Raw genomic sequence first — 15,477 nt, 5'->3', positions numbered from 1 at the left:
GCAAATGTTCGGACATACTGATGATCACTCTGTATTGTCAGGAGATTTGTGTATCTGTACGCTGAGATCCTTCTACATTATCTAGACTGTTATTTTCAAAGCAGTCTTATTCTTCCTACCGAAATGTTCCAGCTCACTTATCGATATTGAAGTTCATTTGCCAATTGCTCACCCCTTCTCCAAGCTTATTAATGTTTTCCTGTATTTTGGTGCATTCTTGCTCTGTTTTAACTGCACTCCCTAATTTGGTGTCGTTCACAATTTTTGGAATTGTACTTATTCCGGATTCCAAATGGTTTCTGTAAATGCAGTGGTATAAAAGTGAAAACCATGGATGCTGGAAATCTGAACTAAATGCAGAAAATGCTGGAAATACTCAGCATCTGTGGAGAGAGAAAGAGAGCTAATGTTTCAGGTCCATGGGTGAATGATCCATTGCGTCCTCCTCAGGTCCCCAACATCACAGATGTCAGTCTTCAGCCAATTTGATTCACTCCATATGATATCAAGAAACGGCCAAAGGTACTGGATACAGCAAAGGCTTTGGGCCTTGACTACATCCTGCCTGTAGTACTGAAGACATGTGCTCCAGAATAGCAGTGCTCCAGCCAAGCTGTTCCAGTACAGCTATAAATACTGGCATCTGTCCGACAATATGGAAAATTGACCAGGTATATCCTGTCCACAAGAAGCAGGACAAATCCAATTCAGCCAATTACCACTCCATCATTCTACTCTGTGTACCGGTGGTTGAGGGAGTGAATGTTTGAGGTGGTGGATGGGGTACCAATCAAGTGGGCTGCTTGTCCTGGATGGTGTCGAGCTTCTTGAGTGTTGTTGGAGCTGCACTCATCCAGGCAAGTGGACAGTATTCCATCACACTCCTGACTTGTGCCTTGTGGATAGTAGGCTTTGGGGAATCAGGAGGTGAGTTACTCACTGCAGAATTCCCAGCCTCTGATCTGCTCTTGTAGCCGCAGTATTTATATGGCTGGTCCAAATTAAGTTTGTAATCAATGGTAACTGCAGGGTGTTGATGGTGGGTGATTCAAAAATGGTATTGCCATTAAATGTCATGGGAAAGTGGTTAGATTTTCTCTTGTTGGAGATGGTCATTGCCTGGCACTTGTGTGGTGCGAATGGTTATTTGCCAGTTACCAGCCCAAGCCTGGATGTTGTCCAGGTCTTGCTGCATGTGGGCACAGACTGCTTCATTATTTGAGGACTTGTGAATGGAACTGGACAATGCAATCATCAACGAACATCCCCACTTATGACATTATCATAGAATGATTATAGCACAGAAGGAGACAATTCGTCCGGCATACCCATGCCAGCTCTCTGCAAGAGCAAGTCACCGAGTCCCACTCCCCCTGCCTTTTTCCCGTAATCCTGCAGATTTTTTCTCTCCAGATAGTTATCCAGTTCTCTTTTGAAGTCCACCACACTCTCAGGCAGTGCAACCACTCACTGCATAAAAAAAAAAGCTTTTCCTCGTGTCACTGTTGCTTCTTTTGCCAATTACCTTAAATCGGTGTCCCCTGGTTCTCAATCCTTCAGCCAGTGGAAACATTTTCTCCCTATCTACTCTGTCCAGACCCCTCGTGATTTTGAATGATGGTCATTCATAGGAAGATAGGAACAGGAGTAGGCCATTCAGCCCCTTGAGCCTGTCCCGCCATTCAATGAGATCATGGCTGATCCACGGCCTAACTCCATATACCTGCCTTTGGCCCATATTCCTTCATATCTTGGCTTAACAAAAGTCTTATCTATCTCAGATTTTAAATTAACAACTGTTCTAGCTTCAACTGCTGTTTGTGGGAGATAGTTCCAAACCTCTACCACCCTTTGCGTGAAGAAGTGCTTCCTAACATCTCTCCTGAGCGGTCTGGTCCTAATTTTTAGACTATGCCCCCGAGTTTTAGAATCTCCAACCAGTGGAAAGAGTTTATCTAGCCTGTCTTTTCCTGTTAATATCTTAAAGACTTCAATCAAATCACCCCTTAACCTTCTAAATTCTAGCGAAAACAGGCCTAATTTGTGTAATCTCTCCTCGTAACTTAACCCCTGTAGTCCAGGTATCATTCTTGTAAACCTATGTTGCACTCCCTCCAAGGCCAATATATCCTTCCGCAAGCAGGATCCTGAGCTTCTGGTTGCTTGCCATTTTAACACTCCCCCCTGCTCTCATGCTCACATCTCTGTCCTGGGATTGCTGCAGTGTTCCGGTGAACATCAACGCAAGCTCGAAGAACAGCATCTCATCTACCGATTAGACACACTACAGCCTGCCGGACTGAACATTGAGTTCAACAATTTCAGAGCATGACAGCCCCCCATTTTACTTACATTTTAAATTATTTTTTCTTCCTTTTTTTTACATTTTTTACAATCTTTTTTTGCATTTATTTCATTTCATCTTAGTTTGTTCAGTTTGCTTACCCACTGTTTTTTTTTTCAGGTTTGCACTTGCTGCTGTTCAATATTCAGTGTATTAACACCTAATCTGTACTAATGCTTTGTCTTTCAACACACCATTAACATATTGTTTGCCTTTGCTCCGTGACCTTTTGGTCAGCTATGTGGCCTGGTCCAATCTGGACCTCCTTTGTTATCTCTTGCCCCACCCCCACCTCACTTGCTTATAATCTGTGACTTTTCTAATATTTGTTAGTTCCGAAGAAGGGTCACTGACCCGAAACGTTAATTCTGCTTCTCTTTTCACAGATGCTGCCAGACCTGCTGAGTGGTTCCAGCATTTCTTGTTTTTATTTCAGATTTCCAGCATCCGCAGTATTTTGCTTTTATATCCTTCCTAAGGTGTGGTGCCCAGAATTGCTCACAGTACTCCAAGTGGGGTCTAACCAGGGTTTTTTATAGCCCCAGCATAACCTCTGTGTCTTTACACTCCAATCTTCTAGATATAAAGGCTAGCATTCCATTAGTCTTTTTGATTATTTTCTGCACTTGCTCATGGCATTTTAAAGATTATGCACCTGAACCCCCAAGTCTCTTTGGACATCCACTGTATTTAGCCTCTTCCCATTTAGAAAGTACCCTGCTCTATCCTTTTTGGTCCAAAATGGATAACCTCACACTTGCCCACATTGAAATCCATCTGCCACAGTTTTGCCCATTCACCTAGTCTGTCGATATCTCCTTGCAATGTTATGCTATCATCCAGACTGTCTACAATGCCGCCTAACTTTGTATCATCAGCAAATTTGGATATATGACTTACTGTGCCATCATCCAAGTCGTTAATGAATAATTGAGGCCCCAACACAGATCCCTGTGGGACACCACTAGTTACATCCTGCCAATCAGAGTACATTCCCATTATCCCCACTCTCTGTCGCCTACACTCAACCAACTTCCTAACCATGTCAATAATTTGCCCTCAACTCCATGGGCTTCTACCTTAGTTAACAGTCTCTTATGTGGGACTAAATCAAATGCTTTCTGGAAGTCCATATAAATAACATCTATGGACACTCCCCTGTCCACTACCTTAGTCATCTCTTCAAAAAATTCAATGAGATTTGTCAGGCATGACCTTCCCGTCATGAATCCATGCTGGCTGTCCCTGATTAACTGAAATTTTTCTAGATGTTCAGTCACCCTATCCTTGATTATAGACTCCAGCAACTTGCCCACCACAGATGTCAGGCTAACTGGTCTGTAATTTCCTTGGTTCCCCCTTTCACCCTTCTTAAAAAGTGGAGTGACATGTGCAACTTTCCAATCCAGAGGGACCACTGCTGAATCTAGGGAACTCTGAAAGACTATAGTTAGGGCATCTACAATGTGCTCGCCTACTTCCTTTTACACCCTCTGATGGAAACCGTCAGGTCCTGGGGATTTCTCTCTCTTTAGTTTCATTAATCTCCTTGTTACTGATGTTTTACACGTTAATTGTATTAAGTCCCTGTCCCCTATTGGCTATTAGTTTTTTCGGGACTTCCGGCAAGTTATCCTCCTTTTCAACTGTAAATACTGAGGCAAAGTAATTGTTCAACATGTCTGCCATTTCCCCATTATCAATGACAATATCTCCATTTTCAGCTTTTAGTGAGCCTACATTGCTCTTGACCATCCGCTTTCCCTTTATGTAACTATCACATTTCTTCTTATTGATTTTGATGTCCCTTGCAAGTTTACTTTCATAATCTCGTTTAGTAGCTCTTAAAAGCTGCTTTGTGACCCTTTGCTGGTCTTTGTATTGATCCCATTCGGCTGGATCTGTGCTGCGTTTTGCATTTTTGTAAGCCCTTTCTTTTTGTTTTATGCGATCCCTAATCTCTTTAGTTGTCCATGACTCTTTTTTTCTGTGAAGTGGAGCTTTTTCCTCTCAGGGGTATATACTCGCTCTGTATTTCATTAAATGTTTCTTTAAATATTCTCCACTGTTCTTCAGTCGTTTGACCCATTAACAGATCTTCCCAGTTTACCGTGGACAGTCTCTGTCTCATCTCGGTAAAGTCAGCCTTACCCAAGTCTAAAATTCTAGTAGATGATTCGTGCTTTTCACTTTCAAACACTACCTTGAGTTTAATCGTGTTGTGATCACTATTTGATAAATGTTCATGCACAGTTAGGCTACTAATTAAATTTGGCTCATTACTCATAACTAAATCTAATATTGCCTGTCCCCTTGTTACATGTCGGACATATTGCTGTAGGAAACTATCCCGGACACATTCCAGAAATTCACTACCTTTCTGACAGGTGCTAGTCTGCCTCTCCCAATCTATGTGTAAGTTAAAATCCCCCATTAATACTACTCTGCCTTTGTTACACACTTGCCTAATTTATGCATTTATACAATCTAACACCTCAGAACTCTGCCTGTGTGGAGTTTGCAAGTTCTCCCTGTGTCTGCGTGGGTTTCCTCCGGGTGCTCCGGTTTCCTCCCACATGCCAAAGACTTGCAGGTTGATAGGTTAATTGGCCATTATAAATTGCCCCTAGTATAGGTAGGTGGTAGAGAAATATAGGGACAGGTGGGGATGTGGTAGGGATATGGGATTAGTGTAGGATTAGTATAAGTGGGTGGTTGATGGTCGGCACAGACTCGGTGGGCCGAAGGGCCTGTTTCAGTGCTGTATCTCTAAACTAAACTAAACTCCCTGCTACCAGGGAGTCTATACACAACACCCATTACAGTTTTAGATCCTTTTCTGTTCCTCAGTTCCACCCATAAGGTCTCCACAGGATGCTTTCCCCTCATTATATCCTCCCTCACCAATGAGGTGATATTATTTCTAATCAGTAAGGCTACTCCACCCCCTCTGCCATTTTCCCTGTCCCTCCTGTAAACTTTATAACCAGGTATATTTCGTTCCCAGTCCTGACCATCCTGCAGCCACGTCTCCGCAATGGCCACCACATCATAATCTTCCATTTGAATTTGTGCCTGCAGCTCATCTAGTTTATTCCTTACGCCGCGTGCATTTGTATATAGAACTCTTATTTGGGCTACACCCCCTAACCTGTCTCTCAGCACTGATGCTTTATTCGCCTGTTTATTATTTCTCTCTGGTTTAACCAGTATACTACTTGCAGTTTTGCCATTACCTGCAGTTCCTGAAGTAGGGTTCCTGACTGTTTCTTTACTCTCTGCCCTGTTACTTGTTTTTGAAACTGTATTGACTCCCCCTGAGGCCTCCCCCTCCTCCCCATTTACTAGTTTAAACTCCTTGTGACCACCCTATTTATCCTTTCCGCTAGGACACTGGTCCCAGATCAGTTCAGGTGGAGCTCGTCCAAACGGTACAGTTCCCTCCTCTCCCAATACTGATGCCAGTGCCCCATGAAATGGAACCCCTCTTTCCCACACCACTCCTTTAGTCACGTGTTTACTTCCCTAATTTTCTTATCCCTATGCCAATTTGCACGTGGTTCGTGTAATAATCCAGAGATTATAACCCTTGAGAACCTGTTTTTTAATAGTTCCTAGTTCCTGATAATCCCCAAACAGGTCCTCTTGCCGAGTGTTGCCTATGTTGTTTGTCCCAACGTGGACCACGACAACTAGATCCTCCCCCTCCCTCCAATATCCTTTCAAGCTGGTTAGAGATTTCTCTCACCCTGGCACCGGGTAGGCAACATACCATGCGGGACTCTCGGTCCTGCTTACAAAGGATGCTATCAGTACCCATAATTATGGAATCCCTACCACTACCACTTTTCTTTTTGCTCCTCCCGCTTGAATGGCCTCCTGTACCATGGTGCAGTGGTCAGTTTGCTCATCCTGCCTACAGTCCTTTTCCTCATGCACACAGGGAGCAAGTACCTCATACCTGTTAGACAAGGTCAAGAACTGAGGCTCCTCCGTTGCTGAATTCAGGATCCCTCTACCTGCCTCACTTGCAGTCACACCCTCCTGTCCCTGACCACTGGCCGAATTTGAGATACTTAATCTATGGGGTGTGACTGCCTTAAGCATAGTGTGCAGGAACCCCTCTCCCTCCCTGATGTGCGGCAGTGTCTGAATGTTCACGCACAGTTAGGCTACTAATTAAATTTGGCTCATTACTCATAATTAAATCTAATATTGCCTGTCCCCTTGTTACATCTCGGACATATTGCTGTCGGAAACTATCCCGGACACATTCCAGAAATTCACTACCTTTCTGACAGGTGCTAGTCTGCCTCTCCCAATCTATGTGTAAGTTAAAATCCCCCATTAATACTACTCTGCCTTTGTTACACACTTGCCTAATTTATGCATTTATACAATCTAACACCTCAGAACTGCTACCAGGGAGTCTATACACAACACCCATTACAGTTTTAGAGCCTTTTCTGTTCCTCAGTTCCACCCATAAGGTCTCCACAGGATGCTTAATCAACTCATGTCTATACCTCTCATGATTTTGTACACCTCAATCAGGTCCCCCCATCAACTCTGAGCTGAAGTTCTTCGAACTGCAAGTACTTGCTGCAGATGTGGTCACTGTGGCTCGCAATGGGATCTACCAGCTCCTACATCATGCAGCTATGACACATCACCTGTCCTGCCATCTCTCCTTGACTTTAGTTAATTGGTTTTTCAAATTTTTCAAATTAGTTTTTCAAATTTAGTGCAGATTCCCGACCAGTTTTCCTGTGACGTCACTTTTTTCAGATTTTTCTCAGTTTCAGTTGGAGCACTGAAGCAGTGAAAGCAGCTCCGCCCCTCCGGGTCCGCTCTACCTCCGCTCCCCGGTGACTAGGCCATGTAATCCCTGAGGTAAGTTATTTATACTCACAGCTCCAATGCTCCGCCCCTCCGGGTCCGCTCTACCTCCGCTCCCCGGTGACTAGGCCGTGAAATCCCCGAGGTAAGTTATTTATACTCACAGCTCCGATGCTCCGCCCCTCCGGGTCCGCTCGAGCTCCGCTCCCCGGTGACACTCCATGAAACAGCTGAAGATGGTTGGGCCTAGGACATGACCCTGAGCAACTCCTGCAGCGGTGTCCTGGGGCTGAGATGATTGGCCTCCAACAACCACAACCATCCTCCATTGTGCTAGTTATGATTCCAACCTGTGGAGAGTTTCCACCCCAAATCCCCATTGACTTCAATTTTACCAGGGCTCCTTGGTGCCACACTTAATCAAATGCTGCTTTGATGCCAAGGGCAGTCACTCTCTCCTCGCTTCTAGAATTCAGTCTTTTGTCTGTGTTTGAGCCAAGGCTGTAATGAAGTCTGGAGCTGAGTGATCCTGACGGAACCCAAACTGCCCATCGCTGAGCAGGTTATTGGTGAGTAAGTGCTGCTTGATGGCATTGTTGATGTCGCCTTCCAAAACAAAGAACAAAGAAAATTACAGCACAGGAACAGGCCCTTCAGCCCTCCAAGCCTGCGCCGATCCAGATCCTCTACCTAAACATGTCGCCTATTTTCTAAGGGTCTGTATCTCTTTGCTTCCTGCCCATTCATGTATCTGTCTAGATACATCTTAAAAGACGCTATCGTGCCCGCGTCTACCACCTCCGCTGGCAACGCGTTCCAGGCACCCACCACCCTCTTCGTAAAGAACTTTCCACGCATATCCCCCCTAAACTTTTCCCCTCTCACTTTGAACTCGTGACCCCTAGTAATTGAATCCCCCACTCTGGGAAAAAGCTTCTTGCTATCCACCCTGTCTATACCTCTCATGATTTTGTACACCTCAATCAGGTCCCCCCTCAACGTCCGTCTTTCTAATGAAAATAATCCTAATCTACTCAACCTCTCTTCATAGCTAGCGCCCTCCGTACCAGGCAACATCCTGGTGAACCTCCTCTGCACCCTCTCCAAAGCATCTACATCCTTTTGGTAATGTGGCGACCAGAACTGCACGCAGTATTCCAAATGTGGCCGAACCAAAGTCTTATACAACTGTAACATGACCTGCCAACCCTTGTACTCAATACCCCGTCCGATGAAGGAAAGCATGCCGTCTGCCTTCTTGACCACTCTATTGACTTGCGTTGCCACCTTCAGGGAACAATGGACCTGAACACCCAAATCTCTCTGTACATCAATTTTCCCCAGGACTTTTCCATTTACTGTATAGTTCACTCTTGAATTGGATCTTCCAAAATGCATCACCTCGCATTTGCCCTGATTGAACTCCATCTGCCATTTCTCTGCCCAACTCTCCAATCTATCTATATTCTGCTGTATTCTCTGACAGTCCCCTTCACTATCTGCTACTCCACCAATCTTAGTGTCGTCTGCAAACTTGCTAATCAGACCACCTATACTTTCCTCCAAATCATTTATGTATATCACAAACAACAGTGGTCCCAGCACGGGTCCCTGTGGAACACCACTGGTCACACGTCTCCATTTTGAGAAACTCCCTTCCACTGCTACTCTCTGTCTCCTGTTGCCCAGCCAGTTCTTTATCCATCTAGCTAGTACACCCTGGACCCCATGCGCCTTCACTTTCTCCATCAGCCTACCATGGGGAACCTAATCAAACGCCTTGCTGAAGTCCTTGTATACGACATCTACAGCCCTTCCCTCATCAATCAACTTTGTCACTTCCTCAAAGAATTCTATTAACTTGGTAAGACATTACCTTCCATGCTCTTCTACACTCCTTATTGAACCAGGTTTGGTCTCCTGGCTTGATGGTAATGATAGACTGAGGGGTATGCCAGGCAGGAGGTTACTGATCGTCATGGAATACCATTCTGCTGTTGCTGGTGGCCCAGTGCACCTCATGAATGACCACTTTTGAGCCACAGAATCTACCCCATTTAGCATGGTGGCAGTGCCACACAACAGGATGGAGAGTCCTCAGTGTGAATCACAGAATTGTTACAGTGCAGAAGGAGGCCATTTGGGCCATCGTGTCCGCACTGGCTCTCTGAAAGAGCAACTCCCTCAGTTCCATTCCCCTGCCTTCTCCACATAACCCTGCACATTCTCCCTTTTCATATAACTGTCTAATTCCCTTTTAAATGCTTCAATTGAACCTGCCTCCACCACGTTCTCAGGCAGCGCATTCCAGACCTTAATCACTCGCTGCGTGAAAAGGTTTTTCCTCAGGGGAAAATACTTTAAATCTGTGCCCTCTCATTCTCGATCCTTTCACGACTGGGAACAGTTTCTCTCTATCTACTCTGTCCAGGCCTCTCATGATTTTGAATACTTCTATCAAATCACCTCTCAGCCTTCTCTTCTCCAGGGAAAACAGTCCTAACTTCTCCAATCTTTCGTCATAACTGAAGTTCCTCATCCCTGGAACCATTCTCATGAATCTTTTCTGTACTCTCTCCAATGCCCTTGCGTCTTTCCTAAACTGTGGCGCCCAGAACTGGACGCAGTACTCCAGCTGAGGCTGAACTAGTGTCTTATACAAGTTCAAGATAACTTCCTTGTTCTTGTACTCTATGCCTCTATTAATAAAGCCCAGGATACTGTATGCTTTATTAACCCCTCTCTCAACCTGTCCTGCCACCTTCAATAATATATACACCCAGGTCCCTCTGCTCCTGCACCCCCTTTAGAATTGTACCCTTTATTCTATATTATCTCTCCATGTTCTTCCTACCAAAATGAATCACTTCACATTTCTCTGCATTGAACTTCATCTGCCACCTGTCTGCCCATTCCACCAACATTTCCTTTTGAAGTTCTACACTATCCTCCTCACAGCTCACAATGGTTCCAAGTTTCATATTGTCTGCAAACTTTGAAATTGTGCCACCAAGGCCGAGGTTATTAATATATATCAGGAAAAGCAAGGGTCCCAACACTGATCCCTGGGGAACTCCACTACAAACCTTCCTCCAGCCCGAAAAACATCCATTAACCACTACTCTTTGTTTCCTGTCACTCAGCCAATTATGTATCCATGTTGCTACCTTCTGTCCCTTTTATTCCATGAGCTACAAGTTTGCTCACAAGTCTGTTGTGTGGCAATGTATCAAATGCCTTTTGGAAGTCGATGTACACATCAACAGCATTGCCCTCATCAACCCTCTCTGTTACCTCCTCAAAAAGCTCCAGCAGGTCAGTTAAACATGATTTTCCCTGAAGAAATCCATGCTGGCTTTCCTTAATGAACATCGCATTTGTCCATGTGACTATTAATTTTGTCCCAAATTATTTTTTCCAGATGTTTCCCCATCACCGAAGTTAAACTGACTGGCCTGTAGTTGCTGGGTTTATCTTTACACCCTTTTTTGATCAAGGGTGTAGTGTTTGCAATTCTCCTGTCCTCTGGCACTACCCTGAGTCTAAGGAAAACTGAAAGATTATGGCCAGTGCCTCTGCGCACTGAAGACAAGAAAAAGAAAGACTTGCATTTATATACCATCTTCCACAACCTGAGGACAACCCAATGCGTTTTCCAGCCTATGAAGTACTTTTAAAGTGTAGTCACTGTTGTAATGTTGGAAACACGAAAGCCAGTTTGCATACAGCAAGATCCCACAGTCAGCAATGTGATGATGAACAGATGATCTGTTTTAGTGATGTTGATTGAGGGATAAATACTGGCCAGGACACTGGGGAGAACTCCCCTGCTTCTCCAAATAATGCCATAGGATCTTTTACATCTACCTTAGGGGGCAGAAAGGGCCTCTGTTTAATGCCTCATCTGAAAGCCCACATCTCCAAACGTGCAGCAGTCCCTCAGCACTGAACTGGAGTGTCAGGCTAGCTCTTGGTGCTGAAGTCCCTGGAGTGGGACTTGAACCCATAATCTTCTGACTCCGAGGCGAGAGTGCTACCCACTGAGCCACAGCTGAAAGGAGGACTGTGTGATGGTCACTCTGCTAATACTGTCATGCAGCCTTCTCCTCTCGTGGCCTCCTATCCATCACCACCTCCTCATATTGCAGTGACAGGCCCCGTGCTATTGTTACTTTTGCTGTTAAAGTAGTAATTTTTTTTGTCTGTTGAATCTGATTTGGTTTGTGTTTTCAGTGATTGGTGCCTTGATTGGAAAGCAGGAAGGTAGAAACATCGAGGTGATGAACTCTTTTGAGCTTCTCTCTCACACAGTGGAGGAAAAGATCGTAATTGACAAAGAGTATTACTACACCAAAGAGGAGCAATGTGAGTAATCACCGCACTTCTCATCCTCACATTCCCCACATCCTGCACAATAGTGTTGGTGCTGTGTCGGGCCTGCGTACTGGCATTGTGTCGCTGGGGCTGTATTGAGTTTTTGCTCCACATGCTGGTTTTGTGTCTGGATTGTTTATTGGTTGTTACGACCAGGTGAGGCAGGGGTCTCAAACTCCCCTATCACGCACAAATAGATCCGCAACAGGGTTTAATTTTCAATAACACAGTGTTTTTAGCTTCCCCTCAGTGTGTCCTTGTTTACTGCTCTCTAATTGTAATTGTAAAGGAATCAACCAGACAGGTTTTCTCAGGTTTAAACAAGGAAGGTGTAAGTTTATTAACCTTAAACTATAAATCAGTTAAAACTACTAAGAATGCTGTCGTGCAGACCCCCACCTGCCAAGAATGAGGCATACTAATTTTGTCGTATCAGGATTGATTTTAAACTATTGCTGGAGTGAAGAAATGACTTGTTTGAAGATCACCAGATACTGGGCTGGAAGGACATTTGCATACTGAGAGACACTGCTTGTGGCGACAGATTAACCCAAATGGGCTTTGATCACCAGACATTGAAGGTGTGAGGAAGTGCATTCCAGGGCCTGCTAAGATGATACAATCCACAGAGCCAAGACTGGTTAAACTAGCTGGTAACATGAGTAACTGGCTGGTCCAGGTTTTTTGAGCTAGCCACAGGGCAGTTTAAATTCAGAACAAAGAACAAAGAAAATTACAGCACAGGAACAGGCCCTTCGGCCCTCCAAGCCTACGCCGATCCAAATCCTGTATCTAAACCTGTCGCCTATTTTCTAAGGGTCTGTATCTCTTTACTTCCTGCCCATTCATGTATCTGTCTAGATACATCTTAAAAGACACGATCGTGCCCGCGTCTACCACCTCCGCTGGCAACGCGTTCCATGCACCCACCACCCTCTGCATAAAGAACTTTCCACGCATATCCCCCCTAAACTTTTCCCCTTTCACTTTGAACTCGTGTCCCCTTGTAATTGAATCCCCCACTCTGGGAAAAAGCTTCTTGCTATCCACCCTGTCTATACCTCTCATGATTTTGTACACCTCAATCAGGTCCCCCCTCAACCTCCGTCTTTCTAATGAAAATAATCCTAATCTACTCAACCTCTCTTCATAGCTAGCGCCCTCCGTACCAGGCAACATCCTGGTGAACCTCCTCTGCACCCTCTCCAAAGCATCCACATCCTTTTGGTAATGTGGCGACCAGAACTGCACGCAGTATTCCAAATGTGGCCGAACCAAAGTCTTATACAACTGTAACATGACCTGCCAACCCTTGTACTCAATACCCCGTCCGATGAAGGAAAGCATGCCGTCTGCCTTCTTGACCACTCTATTGACTTGCGTTGCCACCTTCAGGGAACAATGGACCTGAACACCCAAATCTCTCTGTACATCAATTTTCCCCAGGACTTTTCCATTTACTGTATAGTTCACTCTTGAATTGGATCTTCCAAAATGCATCGCCTCGCATTTGCCCTGATTGAACTCCATCTGCCATTTCTCTGCCCAACTCTCCAGTCTATCGATAATATGCTGTATTCTCTGACAGTCCCCTTCACTATCTGCTACTCCACAAATCTTAGTGTCGTCTGCAAACTTACTAATCAGACCACCTATACTTTCCTCCAAATCATTTATGGATATCACAAACAACAGTGGTCCCAGCACGGATCCCTGTGGAACACCACTGGTCACACGTCTCCATTTTGAGAAACTCCCTTCCACTGCTACTCTCTGTCTCCTGTTGCCCAGCCAGTTCTTTATCCATCTAGCTAGTACACCCTGGACCCCATGCGACTTCACTTTCTCCACCAGCCTACCATGGGGAACCTTATCAAATGCCTTACTGAAGTCCATGTATATGACATCTACAGCCCTTCCCTCATCAATCAACTTTGTCACTTCCTCAAAGAATTCTATTAAGTTGGTAAGACATGACCTTCCCTGCACAAAACCATGTTGCCTATCATTGATAAGCCCATTTTCTTCCAAATGGGAATAGATCCTATCCCTCAGTATCTTCTCCAGCAGCTTCCCTACCACTGACGTCAGGCTCACCGGTCTATAATTACCTGGATTATCCCTGCTACCCTTCTTAAACAAGGGGACAACATTAGCAATTCTCCAATCCTCCGGGACCTCACCCGTGTTTAAGGATGCTGCAAAGATATCTGTTAAGGCCCCAGCTATTTCCTCTCTCGCTTCCCTCAGAAACCTGGGATAGATCCCATCCGGACCTGGGGACTTGTCCACCTTAATGCCTTTTAGAATACCCAGCACTTCCTCCCTCTTTATGCCGACTTGACCTAGAGTAATCAAACATCTGTCCCTAACCTCAACATCCGTCATGTCCCTCTCCTCGGTGAATACCGATGCAAAGTACTCGTTTAGAATCTCACCCATTTTCTCTGACTCCACGCATAACTTTCCTCCTTTGTCCTTGAGTGGGCCAATCCTTTCTCTAGTTACCCTCTTGCTCCTTATATATGAATAAAAGGCTTTGGGATTTTTCTTAACCCTGTTTGCTGAAGATATTTCATGACCCCTTTTAGCCCTCTTAATTCCTCGTTTCAGATTGCGCCTACAATCCCGATATTCTTTCAAAGCTTCGTCTTTCTTCAGCCGCCTAGACCTTATGTATGCTTCCTTTTTCCTCTTAGCTAGTCTCACAATTTCACCTGTCATCCATGGTTCCCTAATCTTGCCATTTCTATCCCTCATTTTCACAGGAACATGTCTCTCCTGCACGCTAATCAACCTCTCTTTAAAAGCCTCCCACATATCAAATGTGGATTTACCTTCAAACAGCTGCTCCCAATCTACATTCCCCAGCTCCTGCCGAATTTTGGTATAGTTGGCCTTCCCCCAATTTAGCACTCTTCCTTTCGGACCACTCTCTTCTTTGTCCATGAGTATTCTAAAACTTACGGAATTGTGATCACTATTCCCAAAGTAGTCCCCTACTGAAACGTCAACCACCTGGCCCGGCTCATTCCCCAACACCAGGTCCAGTATGGCCCCTTCCCGAGTTGGACTATTTACATACTGCTCTAGAAAACCCTCCTGGATGCTCCTTACAAATTCTGCTCCATCTAGACCTCTAACACTAAGTGAATCCCAGTCAATGTTGGGAAAATTAAAATCTCCTATCACCACCACCCTGTTGCTCCTACAGCTTTCCATAATCTGTTCACATATTTGTACCTCTATCTCACGCTCGCTGTTGGGAGGCCTGTAGTACAGCCCCAACATTGTTACCGCACCCTTCCTATTTCTGAGTTCTGCCCATATTGCCTCACAGCTCGAGTCCTCCATAGTGCCTCCATAGTGTGCAACTGAGGCTGGAGCAAGGAATAGTCTCTCTGTCTCTCTCTCTCTCTATCTCTCTCTCTCTCTCTTTATCTCTCTATCTATCTCTCTCTCTCTCTATCTCTCTATCTCTCTCTCTCTCTATCTCTCTATCTATCTCTCTCTCTCTCTATCTATCTCTCTATCTATCTCTCTCTCATTTTCTCCCAAGCCACCGGACCCACAGAAGTCACGTAAACCACAAGAGAGAAAAGACTCCTACATCGGAACAAGTTGAAGCTGGGCCCCAACGAATTGTAAGACTTATCGGCAAACAAAGACTCCACATTGAACTTAAAGGACTGTGATAGTGCCTCAGACATTTCCCCTTCATTCCTTCTACTTTTTCATGGGGGTCTCACATATTCATAGTTGTTAACCGGATTAGAGTTTAAGGTTAATAAACTTCTATCTTTCTTGTTTAAATCTAAGGAAACCTGTTTGATTTTTTACCTTACAATTGGATCAGTGAACAAGGATTCACTAAGTGGGAGCTAAAAACATGGTGTTTTCAAATTGAACCCTACTATAGT

At 44.8% G+C, this 15,477-nt stretch overlaps 1 protein-coding gene across 1 annotated transcript in view; it reads left to right on the top strand.

The window, feature by feature from the left end:
- Positions 1–15,477, top strand: part of cops6 (COP9 signalosome subunit 6) — a 94,056-nt gene that overhangs the window by 27,258 nt on the left and 51,321 nt on the right. The window contains exon 3 of the mRNA XM_068023855.1: positions 11,417–11,548. Coding sequence (XP_067879956.1) covers positions 11,417–11,548 — 132 coding nt within the window. The remainder of the gene's footprint in view (positions 1–11,416; positions 11,549–15,477) is intronic.

Source organism: Heterodontus francisci, chromosome 48, assembly GCF_036365525.1.
Source record: "Heterodontus francisci isolate sHetFra1 chromosome 48, sHetFra1.hap1, whole genome shotgun sequence".
Taxonomy (NCBI): Eukaryota; Metazoa; Chordata; class Chondrichthyes; order Heterodontiformes; family Heterodontidae; genus Heterodontus; species Heterodontus francisci.
This window is presented reverse-complemented; position numbering and strand designations above follow the sequence as displayed.